Genomic DNA, 15,239 nt, shown 5'->3' on the forward strand with positions numbered 1-15,239 from the left:
TTTATACACACACCACAAATCTGTTCTGATTTGGATTCTTATATATTCAATTCAGTTCAGCTTTATTTATACAGCACCTTCTCCAACCACAATTGTTTCTAGGTATATATATATATATGTGTGTGTGTGTGTGTGTATATATATATATACCTAGATACCTATATATATACCTAGAAACAATTGTGGTTTCCCCAGGGGAAAATAGGTATCCAGTAGCAACACTAGCAAGGGTATAGGGTACTAAAAAGCAAATCAGTGCATGTACAGAATAGACATAGGTGCAGTTGGATGATGGATACCAGCACCAGATGTGCAAAAATATAACAGGTATTTAGGCTACTATATGCAATGTATTTAATAAAATACACCACAAGAAGATAAGAGGTATGTGCAATGTATACAGTGAAATTTAAGATGTGCAAATATACAGTATATCATGAAAAACACTACAAGGACAGTAAGAGTCCAGGTATTTAACATGTGCTGAAAAGATGATATGAGTCCAGTGTAAAGAAGAAGCTCTGTAAGTGGCTTAACACGTGGCTCAGGTCCTGCGCGCTCTCTCTCTCTCTCTCTCTCTCTCTCTCTCTCTCTCTCTCTCTCTCTCTCACTCACTCGCACACACACACACACACACACACACACATACATATATAAATCGGGTCATTTAGCAGCAACATGCAAATATGCGCGCATGTAACTCCACATCACTGCGTATGAGAAATCTAAAATCATTCTGACCAGCAGGTATATGCCCGGCCAATCACGTGACACTTTTCCTTTAAGCGAGTCACTCTACTGTTTAGGAGCCAAGAGGCGCATGCTCGGTGCGCACAGGGCTACCTCACCTGGGATGTGTTGCTCGGCTGCGGCTGTAAGTGCGTTAAGAGGTCCTTCAGTTATAGACAGAGGAGAGGATGCACCACCGCTATGGACATAAATGATGCGCTACACACCTGTCACGTCATACTCAGGAGATAACCGGGCCGGATGAGAGAACTTAAAAAAGAAGTGGACACTTTAAGTCACTGCGTTTCTTATCTCAGTCGACTGAACCTGCGAAGGTTTCCTCACTTGTAAGTACCTCCTCCGCCTTTCACCTACTGACAGCAGTTTTTGTAAGTTCTGTAGTTGTACTGTAACATGGGAAAAGAAGATTATTGTGCGCTGCTTGCAAATGTAAGGATTGTTCCATATTGTAAGGAAAAGACAAAACACAGAACACAGAACCCCTTAAACGCCATTTAAAACTCCACCGAGGTCAGGAACAACATGATATGTAAACATATATCCAACTAAGTGTTAATGCACTCCATACTTTCATAATACATGTTCCACGGTGTGTCTACAGGGGCTGTGTGCCTGCCTACCGGTAGATACAGGATGATGCTCAGAGTGTGTAGACAAGCAAAGATAATAACTCTCACTGGACCATCACCAAGGAGACTAAACCTCCAGAGAGTTTAGTGCAGTGTAGTGTTTGCTATAAAATCTCACAGGGTAAGAATCATACCACAGCAGTGACCTGCAAGGGTGGGGGGGGGGGTATGAAAATACATGTTTTGATCATGTAAATTAATATGATGTTGTTTGTGTGTGTGCAGGTGTGTGTCAGATTTGTACACCACAGGCAATGGGAAAATGCTGCAAATGCAACGGGAGATTGCTCTGCATGTGCCTGCTGCCCTGTATGATGACCGGCCACCTCCTCATTTACATCATGGTGTCCATATTTGTCACAATGTCCTACACTCCTCCAAAAATAACCATCCACTATATTGCCCCGGGGACTTCTGCTAATTCTTCCACTTTGGCCTCTCACCCACTTGGCCCTTTCTGGAACCTGCGTTTGGAGGACAGTGCACTGTGGAACCAGTTGCAGCATGCATGGGACCGTCAGCACAATCCAATACTGAAAGGAAACACAAGCTGGATAACAAGGAAAACACCCAAAAAACATTTATCAGAAATCGAGGATGAGTGCGTTTCTGAGTGTATGTCACGGGAGTGTTCAATCCCTCGTATGAAGGATTCAAACAGCATGCCAGATCAAATTAGAGCATTCATCCAGTCGATGCACTGCAGGAAGTACCCTCTCCTCATCAATCAGCCTGGCATGTGTCAGAGGAATGACAGCTTTGGTCTGGACTCACCCATGCTCCTCATGGCCATCAAATCTCAGGTGGGGAATTTTGAAAACAGGCAGGCCATCCGAGAAACATGGGGACGCAGCGGTCTGGTGAAAGGGGAGTCCATTAAGAGAGGTCACCTAGTGCGCACAGTGTTTCTGCTTGGAAGGCAGGACTCGAGTACAGGTCCTCACCCGGACCTCAAAAACCTCCTGGAGCTTGAGAACCAAAAGTATGGGGATATTCTACAGTGGGATTTCAAAGACTCTTTCTTTAATTTGACGCTGAAGGATTTGCTGTTCTGGAACTGGCTCCAGCAGTACTGTCCCTCTGCTGCCTTTATCTTCAAAGGGGACGACGATGTCTTTGTTCGAACGGACGCCCTTCTGGATTATCTACACAAGCAGTGGGAGGCGCACGTCCTGATGAAAGACTATACAAATGAGACTGACTTGGATTTGTTCGTTGGAGACGTGATCAATAATGCCATGCCGAACCGTGAGCCTTCCACTAAATACTACATACCAGAAAGTTTCTACAAAGGCGTGTACCCGCCCTATGCTGGCGGGGGAGGGGTGGTATATTCAGGCTCACTTGCATTACGACTGAAAAAGGTGTCTGAGCAGGTCCGCCTTTTTCCAATCGATGATGTGTATCTTGGCATGTGCCTGCACAGACTGGGCCTCTCTCCGAACCATCACGCAGGTTTCTTAACGTTTGATCTCCCACAGACAGACAAGAACAATCCTTGCTCATACAAGTCGGTTCTGCTTGTTCACCGACGGAGTCCAAAGGAGATGTTGACGCTGTGGAAACAGCTCCAGAATCTGCCTGGTCAATGCTGAGGCTCATTTGCCAACCAAATAGGATTCAATGAGCATCGGACAAATCCTTTGACCACACTCATTTGAAAAAAAAGAAAAGAATGCACACTGCATTTTCATGTCTGTTGGTAGTACTATGTTATGGCTACATGTAATGCATCTTTACAATATTCTAAGGAAGAGGCTCATCTACCTCAAAGGGTGCTATTATATCAAGGGCATTACAAACTAAGGACATGGACTGTGCAACTCTTTACTAAATACAAATATGTGTTCGCACCCTTTCAACATAAAAGTTGTATTTTACTTCCTAAAAAAATAAAAATTAAAAAAACTTTGTATAGATTTAGATATCTCTGTGCCGTAAGGGCCGGTATGTTCATTTGTGTTTTCTTTTTCTACAACTCTTTATTTTAATAGTAGTAAGATAGTCTTCCCTTATATGGCAGGAACTCGTCTCTCATGGGGTCAAAGAATGTTATGTAACACCAGGACAGTCTGTGGCTAAGCTAAGGCTAAGGTAATCCAGCCTGAAAATCAGAGAGCAACCAAGAGAAATGTGTAAATTGATGTGCACTAACACATCCCAGGGCCTGTAATGAGGTATTTAAATAATGTGACAGAAGGACAAACAACACTGGCGAAGCTCACTAACACAACATTACAATGTATAACCATCCTTGATGAAGAGCATTGAAAGATATCAGATATGGATGATACGTTTAAAATCTAAGTATGCTATGTAGCTATATGATTTTCATATTGTACTCTCAGGCCGCTCTGTCTCTGTTGCTACGGTTGTACCTCCTTCTCTGTGACTCATGCAGCAGTGTGGAAACATAAAGGAAGTTCTGCTGTGACTTTGACTGGTCACTGTGTAAAGAGCATCTTATCCTGAATACTCACATGCATAATACTTGTGTAACTTCAGTGAAGGTGTAATAGGAATTACATGTGTTTATGCACAGATACTAAAGTCTGCACAGATCGATATTTATATTATTGATATGTTATAATTTTGCTATAAAACTGGAATGGGAATGTGTTTCAGATACACACAAACAATGCAATATGTTGCTATAAAATGTGTGATGTTCTTGGGTAAATAAAAAAAGTTTAATGAACATCAATATGTTTTTTTCTCCTCTCCTCTCCTCTCCTCTCCTCTCCTCTCCTCTCCATGATTTTATTAAAGTCCATTCTCGTCTGGTCTTAGTTATTGATCTTGCTCCTATAATAGGCAGACAGTGGCATCAGAGTAATGTAGCTGCAGAAGATAAGAAGTCTATCTGACAGTATGAAGATTATACAGCTGAGGAATGCTAACAAGGAAAGTAGAAAGATGTCGGAAGCTACTTGACCAAAGTGAAAGACTTTATATGTAACAACATTGAACAACTACACTGACATCTAGTGTTTGCCCTCTGTAAATGCAGTTGAGTTGCAGTTAAGAAAGCTCAAGAATAATCTGGACATTAGCTCTCATAGGAAACAGCTCCACCCAGTGGAGATGTGTGGAAACTACCAGAAAGTTCCTGAAGACTCTGCACCTCCTCCAGTCAGAACATAAAAGCTGGGACAGTCCCACTGCTGAGACAGAAAGCAACACAAGCAGCTCAGAAGACAACAGACACTTGAACAGAGTTTCATCTGACAGCAAGAGGACTCAACAGCAAACACAGTGAAGATGCTGTGCTCTCATGGAGTCCAGTCTGCCCTCAGTCCATTCATGGACTTCTACTGGCCTGTACGCAGTCTGTGGCCAGAGGTCAAACCTCTCTTCTACCAGCAGGATCTCCTGCAGAGAAACCTCCAGGAGCTGCACAGCAGTCTGCAGCTGATGGACAAACTTCAACACAAGATCCTGGAGGAGACGGAGCCTTTCCAAAGCAGTGTGGCCGTGCAGCCAGCCTCCTACCAGCTGCAGAAAGAGGGAGAGCACTTCAAGCTGATCCTGGACACTCAAGGCTTCTCCCCAGAGCAGCTGTCTGTCAGCCAGGTGGGCAGGAAGCTGAGAGTCAGTGGGAAGACAGAGAAGAAGCAGGAGGAGCAGGAAGGCTGCTGCTCTTACAGACTGCAGGAGTTCAGACAGGAGTTTGTTCTGCCTGAAGACCTGAACCCTGAAGCCGTCACCTGCCGCCTGTCTCCAGACGGAAAGCTCCACATCCAGGCAGCCAAAGCTCCATGTGCTGAGGAGGCTGAGAGAGAGCCGACTATCAAGAGGAGCTTGGAGGAGGAGACACAGCAGAGTGTGTGTTCACAGGCAGAAGACAGCAGCACACAGGACACACCTGAACACATGGACTGATTCACAGGTTCCAATGGAAAGTCACTGTTTCTATACAACTGTCATCATGTGTGCTTTAGGGTTTTTATAACTGATAAATAAATATTTTAACAGACTAAACATGCTGGCTCTTGTGCTATTTAATGTCAATGTTCCCATTGACAAAAAAATTCAGCTGTATGCTATAGATATATAGAAGATATAGAAAATATATCTTCTCCTGGTGTAGTTGTCTCCGTAAGTGTCCTCCAGGATTTTTCTATATTTTGCTATATTCATTTTGCAGTGTTCTGCCAATTACTTTTACATATCACTGAATAGTGAACATGTGCCATGTCATTTATATGTATATATGTCAAACTTAACAAGAGAAATAAAAACATACATTACTAGTTTTTTTACCTTTATGAAATCTATGTTGGTGAACTATAAGAGACCTAAATACATTTAGAACTCTTTACACTGAATGTGCAGGTGTGTCTGCACAGGACAGGACAAGACACAACCCGGCGGTCAGTCCATGCTGCAGACTGTATGGTGGCAACATTTTTTGCACTTCATTTTTATTTTCACTGGAATGAGAGAGAGATGTGGACACAACCATATACTGCTGAATGAGGCTGTGGGTAAAGACTGGAACTGTTCCTTACTTATGATGGTTTAACACTGGGTCAATTAAGTAATTAAGTAAGGTAAGGTCTTATACAGACAGGTGTGTGTCTTTCCTCATCAAGTCCAGTCAGTATCATCAAACACAGCTGGACTCAGATGAAGGTGTAGAACCATCTGAAGGATGATCAGAAGAAATGGACGCACCTGAGTTCAATATATGAGTCACAGCAAAGGCTCTGATACTTAGGACCATGTCATATTTCACTTTTTCTTTTTAATACATCTGCAAAAATGTCAACAATTCTGTTTTTCTGTCAACATGGGGTGCTGTGTGAACATTAATGAGGAAAAAAATGAACTTAAATGATTTTATCAAATGGCTGCAATATAACAAAGAGTGAAACATTTAAAGGGGTCTGAATACTTTCTGTACCCACTGTATGTGGTGGAGGACCTCAGTGGGTGGAGCAATAGCTCTGAATGTCTCCATACTTACCTTTGTTGATCTCACTGTCTGTAGAGACTCAGATGTGTCTAATGACTGACTAATGACTGAGAGTGTTGGGGAGATGTGAATATAATGTCCTCAAAGAAGTGTCCTTTGTCTTTGAGGTGGAGGTGAACCACTGAGTCTTTTCCTGAGGAGGTGGCTCTCCTGTGTTGTGCCATTCTTCCTTGGAGTGGTTGCTTAGTTTCTCCAATGTACAGATCAGAGCATTCCTTCCTGACATGTTTGTCCCTGGGACTTGTGTCCATCGGGTGTTGAAGATTCGACTGAGTTTCTGTGATACTCCTGATACATATGGGATGTGTCACATATGTGTAAAAATGACCTGTATGACTAAGAATTTATCAACAAACAACAAGAACAACATTCTGATGAAAGGTACTACACATTACACAGATAATATAATCCATCCTTCTAAAATGATTTATAGCAGTATGCTAAGCAGCTTAAGACTTAATAAATAACTATAACATAAATTTATCCCTTCGAGCAGTTAAAGAGACAGAAAGAAACCATGTTTCAGCTTATAGCATCTTTATTTATCAGTTATAAAAACCCTAAAGCACACATGATGACAGTTGTATAGAAACAGTGACTTTCCATTGGAACCTGTGAATCAGTCCATGTGTTCAGGTGTGTCCTGTGTGCTGCTGTCTTCTGCCTGTGAACACACACTCTGCTGTGTCTCCTCCTCCAAGCTCCTCTTGATAGTCGGCTCTCTCTCAGCCTCCTCAGCACATGGAGCTTTGGCTGCCTGGATGTGGAGCTTTCCGTCTGGAGACAGGCGGCAGGTGACGGCTTCAGGGTTCAGGTCTTCAGGCAGAACAAACTCCTGTCTGAACTCCTGCAGTCTGTAAGAGCAGCAGCCTTCCTGCTCCTCCTGCTTCTTCTCTGTCTTCCCACTGACTCTCAGCTTCCTGCCCACCTGGCTGACAGACAGCTGCTCTGGGGAGAAGCCTTGAGTGTCCAGGATCAGCTTGAAGTGCTCTCCCTCTTTCTGCAGCTGGTAGGAGGCTGGCTGCACGGCCACACTGCTTTGGAAAGGCTCCGTCTCCTCCAGGATCTTGTGTTGAAGTTTGTCCATCAGCTGCAGACTGCTGTGCAGCTCCTGGAGGTTTCTCTGCAGGAGACCCTGCTGGTAGAAGAGAGGTTTGACCTCTGGCCACAGACTGCATACAGGCCAGTAGAAGTCCATGAATGGACTGAGGGCAGACTGGACTCCATGAGAGCACAGCATCTTCACTGTGTTTGCTGTTGAGTCCTCTTGCTGTCAGATGAAACTCTGTTCAAGTGTCTGTTGTCTTCTGAGCTGCTTGTGTTGCTTTCTGTCTCAGCAGTGGGACTGTCCCAGCTTTTATGTTCTGACTGGAGGAGGTGCAGAGTCTTCAGGAACTTTCTGGTTGTTTCCACACATCTCCACTGGGTGGAGCTGTTTCACGGTAGAGCTGATTGTTTTCAATATGTGTAGATTGTTGGTGGCATTAGTCAGTTTAACTGGGTTGTCTGACATCATTGTCTAGGTGTTCAATAATGACATCATGTAACACCAATCTTGTTTGTCTGCTCTGTGATTATTGGGCTCCTTTCAAAACCTCTTTAAAAGACAATAGTAAGCATTTAAACTGTTTTCAAAGGACACGTCTTTATAGGGGTTGCATTGTGATAATATAAGTCTAAGAAGTGTGATATTGGGACTACATCACATCACATTAAACAGTGCTGATGATGTGTGAACGTGAGCTGCAGCACAACCTCATTTCTCTTTTTTATGAATGAATTCTGCGTCCCCGTGATCCAGTCAGCCAATCAGCAGGTCGCACCTGCTGCCGTTCACAGCTCTGTAGCAGTGAGTGGTTACAACACTTTGAAGCGTGGAGGGGAGATAACAGCAGCAGCCTGCAGCAGGGCCCTCATACGCACACACACACACACACACACACATATACATATTATAGCAGCGCTGCTTATTTTCACCACAGCTTACAATGCAGCTGAAAAACGACAACACAGTGGCTCTGGAGAGACGCATGGATCTGGCTTCGCTCTTCTGCATGATCGGGCGCCACGGACCAGCCGTGGCTCTGGCAGTCATAGCGATGGTGTCCGTGGTGGTGGGTTTTATCATCTACCGGACTGTGAAGGGGAAGTGGAGGAAGGCCACGGCCGGTAGTGACAGCAAGAGCCCCGGAGCGGAGAGAGACGCATCGCTGATTCAGACTGAAGAGGAGCCGAAGGAATCACGCAGCCCCGTGGACTCAACAGGTAACATATGCACGAATCATATTTTTACAGGTGGAATACAAACATTTCACCCTGCGTTACTCAGAACTGAGCATGCTGCACTCGGCTGCACTAAAGAGGATTATCACAGAAACGTGATAGTACTGCTGCGCAATGAGGACCCAATATAACAGCAATGTATTCAATGACAATGTATTCACATCAGCAGCACTGCGAACAAAAGGACACTCTGATCCATGTAAGAAAAACATAGCAGAATAATTAATGATGCTTCCATCTAGCAGTGTAGCCAAATAAATATTTTTATTTTTAAAATATATTTATCTGATATCCTCTCCTCATCAGTGTCCCCATGAATTATTGCGCAGAAGATTAAAATATGTTCAATGATGTATTCAGAATAAGACATTCACGTTTCTCTAGATTATTTCAGATTACAGGATGCAAGGCTCAAAGCAGGCAAACATCATATCAGATAAAATGTGGTAGTTCAGAGCACAATTCCTGCACTTTTTTTGGCCACACAGCCATTTTTTGAACTTTACACTCAAATAAATGTGACACTTATTATTATTAATAGTAATAAAAACGTGTACAATATTATATTGCAGACTAAAATTGGTATGTATCATCATAAAATAGGCTAATGAGGTTATGCAAGAGGGAAATTTGGCCAAGTCAAATACAGCCTCAGTCACAAATCATTACTATTGATAGCACTGATTGGCTTTTGTTTGATTAAGTGTCCGCTTTTACAGAGATAAGACTCATAAAGAGCAAAGTTAATGTCTGTCTTTTGAAAACCAGCAAATCTGATCAAATAGTTAATTAACTATCAAGGTCAGCCAAAACTCAATAATATATTCCCACTTGTGATGTTTGATATTATGAACTATGTGGGCAAAATATTTATAAGTATTTATTGTGTCTTGTTATAGATGTGAGGGACGGAGAATTGTCAGATGCTGATCTAATTCAGAGTGATGTCAGGCATCGCCGCTGTGCTGCTGCTGAGAAGACACCTCCTCCTCCTCCTTCTCCTCCTCCATATTATCCACCGGAGAGTGACTCAGTGCCAGGCAGCAGGCATCACGCTCCAGCTGTGCAGGACTGTTCCAAAGTAACAGAGTCGTATTCAGAGGATCAGACCAATCACAGCCCACAGTGTGACACTGAGGCTGAAGTGGAAGCTGATGATGATCCCCACCAGAATTTAACAGAGGAACATGATGAGGATAGGTGCGTGACACCTGAGCTGATCCATAACGGGAGCTACGGAGAGGAAGAGCAGGTGAGCAGGCGTGAGAAAATAATGTGAAATAAGTTTTTCATTTGCCTTATATGACACGTGTAATTTTAACATCTTAATTCTTGCGTGAACCAAGTCACAAATTTGCCCACACAATTATTTTATTCTCACTGAGAGCCAGTAAGATGACAGCTTAGCTTAAGGCTGGAAATGGTCAAACAGGTGTCCTTATAATTCTGTCTCTCCTATCTGTTTTCACCGTGTCTTCGGTTTCAGTGTGCCCAACGGTGCTCCAGTACAAAGAGTACTTGAGCACATTATACTGTATTATATTCAAACTTAGACCCTTTTTATTTACCTTTAGGTGCTGTGTGAAGAAAAATGTCCACACAGTGAAAATATATCTACAGAAAAGGATGTTTCAGAGGAGAAAACCAGTGAGGAGGAGAACTTTCCTGACAGCCCAGTGTGCTTTGAACAATACGAAACTCATGAAACTCTACATCAAGATGAAGTCGCACCAGATACATACAGCACAGTGACCAACACAGAAGATCCTGTCACTCACAATGAAGAGTCTTGTGTCTGTGATCTCAAAGATGATGATTACTCTTACAGCAATGACCACATCATTTCAGAGGTAGAAGCAAAAAACCAGTGTGAGGAGGCAGCCGAGGAGTGTGTAGACCTCCAACTGAGTGCTAAACAAGTGGACAATGTTCACTCATCTTTTGAAGAGGAAATTATTCCGCCATCTCAGCAGGAAGAGCCGTGCGATGATGTGATTGATGAGCGGGTTGATGCGATGGTAGAGAACATATGTGTAGACCATGAGAGCAGTCTTGTAGACTGCAATGCCATTTCACTACAGCAAGATCTGCAGACTGAAGAAGAAAACGGTTTTGAAGATGATGATGATTTGAAGGAGGAAATCCTGACTTCCTGTGAACATGATAGATCAAATGTGGTAGTCACCCCTCCTCTGAGCGCAGTGGAACCAGAAGAGGTTGATAATGTTGATGATGCTCTGTGCAGTATAACAAGTGATGTGAAAGGTGTTGATGTCCTTGAAATGTCAAAAGATTACCAGCAACCACAGGAGTCAGTAAAAGCAGATGAACTCGGTGATCTTACTATTCTTTGCCCTGACTTGACAAGTCTTGAGGAAGAAATTCAAAGTGAAAAGAATGAAACTAGTACAGTTGGAGTGTTGTCTGAAGAAGGTGTGCCCTTTTGCTTCAAAGACGAACCAAGAGAAGTGGAAATTGAAGAAATCTTTCAGAACATCGGGGTGACTTCTGCCACTGAATTCACCCTTTGTGATGAGGAGAACCTCACTGCACCTACAGAGGTGTCTCATCCTGATGCATTGTCTCCCCTCAAAGGTGGCCAAATGCAAAACAATGAGGATTTTACCGAGGTTGCCCCTGGTGCTTCTCCTGAGAGCATTAAAACTTCAATGCGTCTAATTCACTTGCCGTCCTTTGAGCAAAGTGAGCTGATGTCTTTTGGTGAAGAGAGTGGAATTTCAAGCATGGCCGTCAGTCCTGATCTACAGGATGCTGGTGACGAGTTTGTCACGACTCCTGAAAATGTGCAGATCCCATTGGTGGATTGTCCTCCGCAGTCTGAAAACCAAACTGGTGCTCAGATCAGCCTCTTTGCTGATGATGTGGCTCTGTCTGTGGGGAAGGCTTGCACGGAATTGGCGAATGATGAGTCTTTTGCAGCAAATGAAGACATGTTTGGTCATGAGGTTGAGGATAGTTACCACAGAGAGATGGAACATTTTATGGCACAGATTGTGGCCAGCATTCCTAGCTTAACCAGTGAGACAACAAAGAAGACAGATATAAAAGAGGGGGCAGAGAAGGAGGAAGAAGAGGAATGTGAAAAGACTGAAATCAGTATCATGGAGGCAACCATGGACAATAATGAATGGATCACAGATGGTAACTATCAGGTCCTTCCATGGATGAACCTCCCCATCCCTCCTCTTGTCCAAAACCACACAAAATTCAACCCAGGTCCCAATGAAGAACACCAACACTGCCCATCTCCTGTGGATATTACTTTTATAGATACAGACATCCCAAATTCAGTTGAAGCCAGACCAGCTGACACTCTTCCTCTTGCTGAAGAGATCACAGAAAATAACAAAAAGGTCGTGGCAGTGCAGCCCATGCCCCAAAACGTCAACGTCACCTTCCGCATTCACTATCTCCCCCACTCCCCGTTCCAGACAGTGGCTATCACAGGGGACCATAAGGAGCTTGGGAACTGGAAGGGATTCGTCCCGCTGGAGAGAGCCAAGGATGGGCACTGGGCCACAGTGGTCAGCCTGCCCACAGATAGCCATGTGGAGTGGAAGTTTGTGGTGCTGGACAAGGGTGAGGTATGTCGCTGGGAGGAGTGTGGCAACCGCCTCCTGGATACAGGATACGGAGACGACCTGCTGGTGCACAAATGGTGGGGATTGATGTAAGAAGAGATTCAAGGATAAGGCTGAGGATTGAGAGAGAGGTGGAAACAGTAAGGAGGACTGGGCTCTGGACCAGGTAAAACGTATTTGTCAATACAAAGCATTGAGGTGGGTGTCAGGCATTCAGAAGCATTGTTTTAGCGATGAATTGATTAGTATTGAGGATTCATTTTTAACCATATCCAGCCCACACATGGTATTAAATTTCAAATAATACATCAATCCAATGGGACTCTTTGTAGTGGACTGCCTTCTAATTTTAGGCAATTTGGTGGATCTTTTTTTTCGGGAACTTGAAAGATCGCAGTCAAACAACAGAAACATTACACGAAACGTCTTCCTTTCTTCCCGTGGCAATACCTTTGATTATGCAAACGACACCTTGGGTGATGTTAATGCAAGTGTTTATTCTACTGTCTGTATGCTGCTTGAGTACTTCACAAACAATCTGTGAAAATTATATGCACATAGTTCACTTTTATTACAGCAATAATTAAAGCAATAATTGTTGTGTATACTGTGTTACTGGTGTTACATCAGGTACTCTTATGTATTTACCACTAAACTGTGATAGAGTTGTAACTTTAACGCTGCTTTTATCTCATGGGACTCTGTGCATGCAAGACTGTCCCACTGTTACACATATAAATGTGCCTTTTAAATATCACTTTATATTAATGTAATGTAATGCATCAATAAGACTGTTTGTTGGCATTATCTTCTTTAATGGAAAATACTTGTAGTGTATCACTTTTGGTCAGGTTTTACTTCATTTACATATATATGGCTCTGTGTCTCAGATTATGTCATAATATCCTAAAGAGGCCATATTATGCATTTTTGGGGGTACATACTATGCAGCTGCGTACAGTGGAAGTACACAAAATAAAACAGCATCCTTTGTTCGTACTATTATCCAGTTATTATAATGTTTGTGGAAAAGTTGCACAGTATTATTATTATTTTTTAAATTAAACAAAAGTATGGCAACAATTCTAGTATAGCCACAAAATAAAAAACACAAAAAGCAAAATATGGCCTCTTTTATGCAATATTGTGATGATGCTACTCCTGAATGTTATTAATGTGCAGGTGGTTATATAATAAAATAATCTTACAAGTCTGCCATTGCCAGTTTTGTAAAAATTTCTTGAAGTATCATGGTCACATATGATTTAAGGTTTTGTTTGCACCATTTTTGCACATATTTAAAGGGCAACAGTGATGCACAAAATTATATAGACTAATCTGTGACAATGTCATTTACTGCAATATGCCAAAAAATAATCTCTGAAAAAAAACTTATTTGAACTGTTACCTAAATGTCCTTTTATTTAAATTTCTGTTATTCAATCCAAAAGCTGAGACTGTGACCTTGTTTAGAGTCCAGCTGGCTCAGAGGTGGCTCATGCAGAGAAAGCATCATTAGCAGGCGTGTTTTCATGCCAGCCTGTCAGCTCCACTCAGCTCAGTGCTGAAGGTGACTCTGCTGTATCTGAAAAAGAAGTGCTCTCCATCTTCCAGTCTATAATATGCATGTGACCATGATACACTTACACATAGGCATGTTTTTTTTTTTTTTTTTTTTGCTAGTCCTGTAAATGATTCATGTGCACTGCAGTGAGCAGGAAGGCTTTTGTGGGTCATTTAAGTGGATGGAACCAGCTGAAAGTAAAGAGAAAGAAAGAAGAATGCATTCTCAGAAAGCATTCATTATATGCTGATGGCTCATTGGTAGTCTAGTAAATAGAATTCAAAATAGGTCATACATAAAAATTACACACAACAGACCTAATACAAACAATTTGTTATTAATGAAAGTTTGGGTCAACAGCAGACCTAACAGTGAGCTGCTTCTGTGGACCACCAGTAAATATGACTCTCTGAGAAATGTGATCCCCTCTTCTTCCACATTTGGAAGACCCCCTCAATACAAAGTGACTAAACCTTATGGAAACCTTTGCAGGGTCGACAACACAATTCCTCTTAACCAAACAAGGCCTCAGAGACTTATCTAAGCAACTTCAATCAGGGTCAGCAGGGACTCTGCCCAGCTGTAGGTCACGTGATTTTTTTTTTTTTTGCTCTATTTTCTGTTTCAAAATATAAGTTCAAGGAACTTTTGCATATTTGCTCCTGCAAAGCAGAGAGCCAAAATAACACAAAAGGCCAGGATTGCTGCAGTGATGAACTAACGAACTAAATAATTAACCCTTAAAGTGTGTATTAATACAGTCAGACTACTTTTGAAGCATGCTGTCAGTAACAGAAATAACAGCTACATTATAACAAATGTCCGTTTTAATTATATATTTAATTATATATTATATAAGTCAGACTGTAAGTCAAAGAAATGTTAACGTGTGTCTAACATATCTCTGGGGGGTCATGTGTGTCAGTTTTGTGGAGTATAAATGCAGCACACCCCCTCCCCTGGTAATAACGTGGCAGCTGTGTGCACTTTCTAAGGTTGAAGGTAATCCTTTATTTAGACACAACCGACACCACTCGCACTCTCCTTATGGACTCCTGTGTGTGTTTCTCTGTCTCACACAAACGAATGTCATTGATCCAAAAAGCCACCCGTTAAATGTTTGATCCCTGTTAAGGCACGAGTCTTACCACTGAGTCGTCACTCCGATGTGGAAACTCACTGCTGTCATGATCACACACACAGATTTAGACAAAGACAAAAGCTTCCAATCAACACTCTCTCACATGATAATTCAGCTGTTGGTGGTGGTGTCACTGGGACAGGGAAGTCATGTGCCCTGGGGGGGTAATCAGCAGTCCAGCTGAAGGTAGATTTATTGATGAGGTCACAGTAGTATAGTAGTAGTAGTAGGAGTATCACAGTAGCTTTAATTGTGATCATTGTTCTAAAGACCTCACTAACTTTTATCCTAT

At 42.5% G+C, this 15,239-nt stretch overlaps 4 protein-coding genes across 4 annotated transcripts; 3 read left to right on the forward strand and 1 right to left on the reverse strand.

The window, feature by feature from the left end:
- Positions 1 to 856: 856 nt before the first annotated feature.
- On the forward strand, positions 857 to 3,640 carry LOC114443757 (N-acetyllactosaminide beta-1,3-N-acetylglucosaminyltransferase 2). The gene is made up of 2 exons (XM_028418057.1): positions 857 to 1,076; positions 1,605 to 3,640. The coding sequence occupies exon 2, from the start codon at positions 1,634 to 1,636 to the stop codon at positions 2,972 to 2,974; it is 1,341 nt and encodes a 446-aa protein (XP_028273858.1). The 5' UTR covers positions 857 to 1,076; positions 1,605 to 1,633; the 3' UTR covers positions 2,975 to 3,640.
- A 924-nt stretch (positions 3,641 to 4,564) lies between these two features.
- LOC114444080 (heat shock protein 30-like) lies at positions 4,565 to 5,261 on the forward strand. The gene has a single exon (XM_028418486.1). The coding sequence runs from the start codon at positions 4,641 to 4,643 to the stop codon at positions 5,259 to 5,261; it is 621 nt and encodes a 206-aa protein (XP_028274287.1). The 5' UTR covers positions 4,565 to 4,640.
- A 1,715-nt stretch (positions 5,262 to 6,976) lies between these two features.
- On the reverse strand, positions 6,977 to 7,597 carry LOC114444081 (heat shock protein 30-like). Its single transcript, XM_028418487.1, has one exon. It carries the CDS (start codon positions 7,595 to 7,597, stop codon positions 6,977 to 6,979), a length of 621 nt encoding a protein of 206 aa, XP_028274288.1.
- A 640-nt stretch (positions 7,598 to 8,237) lies between these two features.
- Positions 8,238 to 12,831, forward strand: stbd1 (starch binding domain 1). Its single transcript, XM_028418195.1, has 3 exons — positions 8,238 to 8,622; positions 9,540 to 9,892; positions 10,215 to 12,831. The coding sequence occupies exons 1-3, from the start codon at positions 8,346 to 8,348 to the stop codon at positions 12,333 to 12,335; spliced, it is 2,751 nt and encodes a 916-aa protein (XP_028273996.1). The 5' UTR covers positions 8,238 to 8,345; the 3' UTR covers positions 12,336 to 12,831.
- Positions 12,832 to 15,239: the final 2,408 nt, after the last annotated feature.

This window comes from Parambassis ranga, chromosome 12 (assembly GCF_900634625.1).
Source record: "Parambassis ranga chromosome 12, fParRan2.1, whole genome shotgun sequence".
In the NCBI taxonomy this organism is placed as follows: Eukaryota; Metazoa; Chordata; class Actinopteri; family Ambassidae; genus Parambassis; species Parambassis ranga.

What these genes read in the sequence shown, in the direction of transcription:
- LOC114443757 (XM_028418057.1), top strand. Translation starts at nt 1,634, where the DNA reads ATGGGAAAATGCTGCAAATGCAACGGGAGATTGCTCTGCATGTGCCTG.
- LOC114444080 (XM_028418486.1), top strand. Translation starts at nt 4,641, where the DNA reads ATGCTGTGCTCTCATGGAGTCCAGTCTGCCCTCAGTCCATTCATGGAC.
- LOC114444081 (XM_028418487.1), bottom strand. Translation starts at nt 7,597, where the DNA reads ATGCTGTGCTCTCATGGAGTCCAGTCTGCCCTCAGTCCATTCATGGAC.
- stbd1 (XM_028418195.1), top strand. Translation starts at nt 8,346, where the DNA reads ATGCAGCTGAAAAACGACAACACAGTGGCTCTGGAGAGACGCATGGAT. An exon ending in CAGCCCCGTGGACTCAACAG is followed by an intron (nt 8,623 to 9,539) that starts GTAACATATGCA and finishes GTCTTGTTATAG; the next exon opens with ATGTGAGGGACGGAGAATTG. An exon ending in GCTACGGAGAGGAAGAGCAG is followed by an intron (nt 9,893 to 10,214) that starts GTGAGCAGGCGT and finishes ATTTACCTTTAG; the next exon opens with GTGCTGTGTGAAGAAAAATG.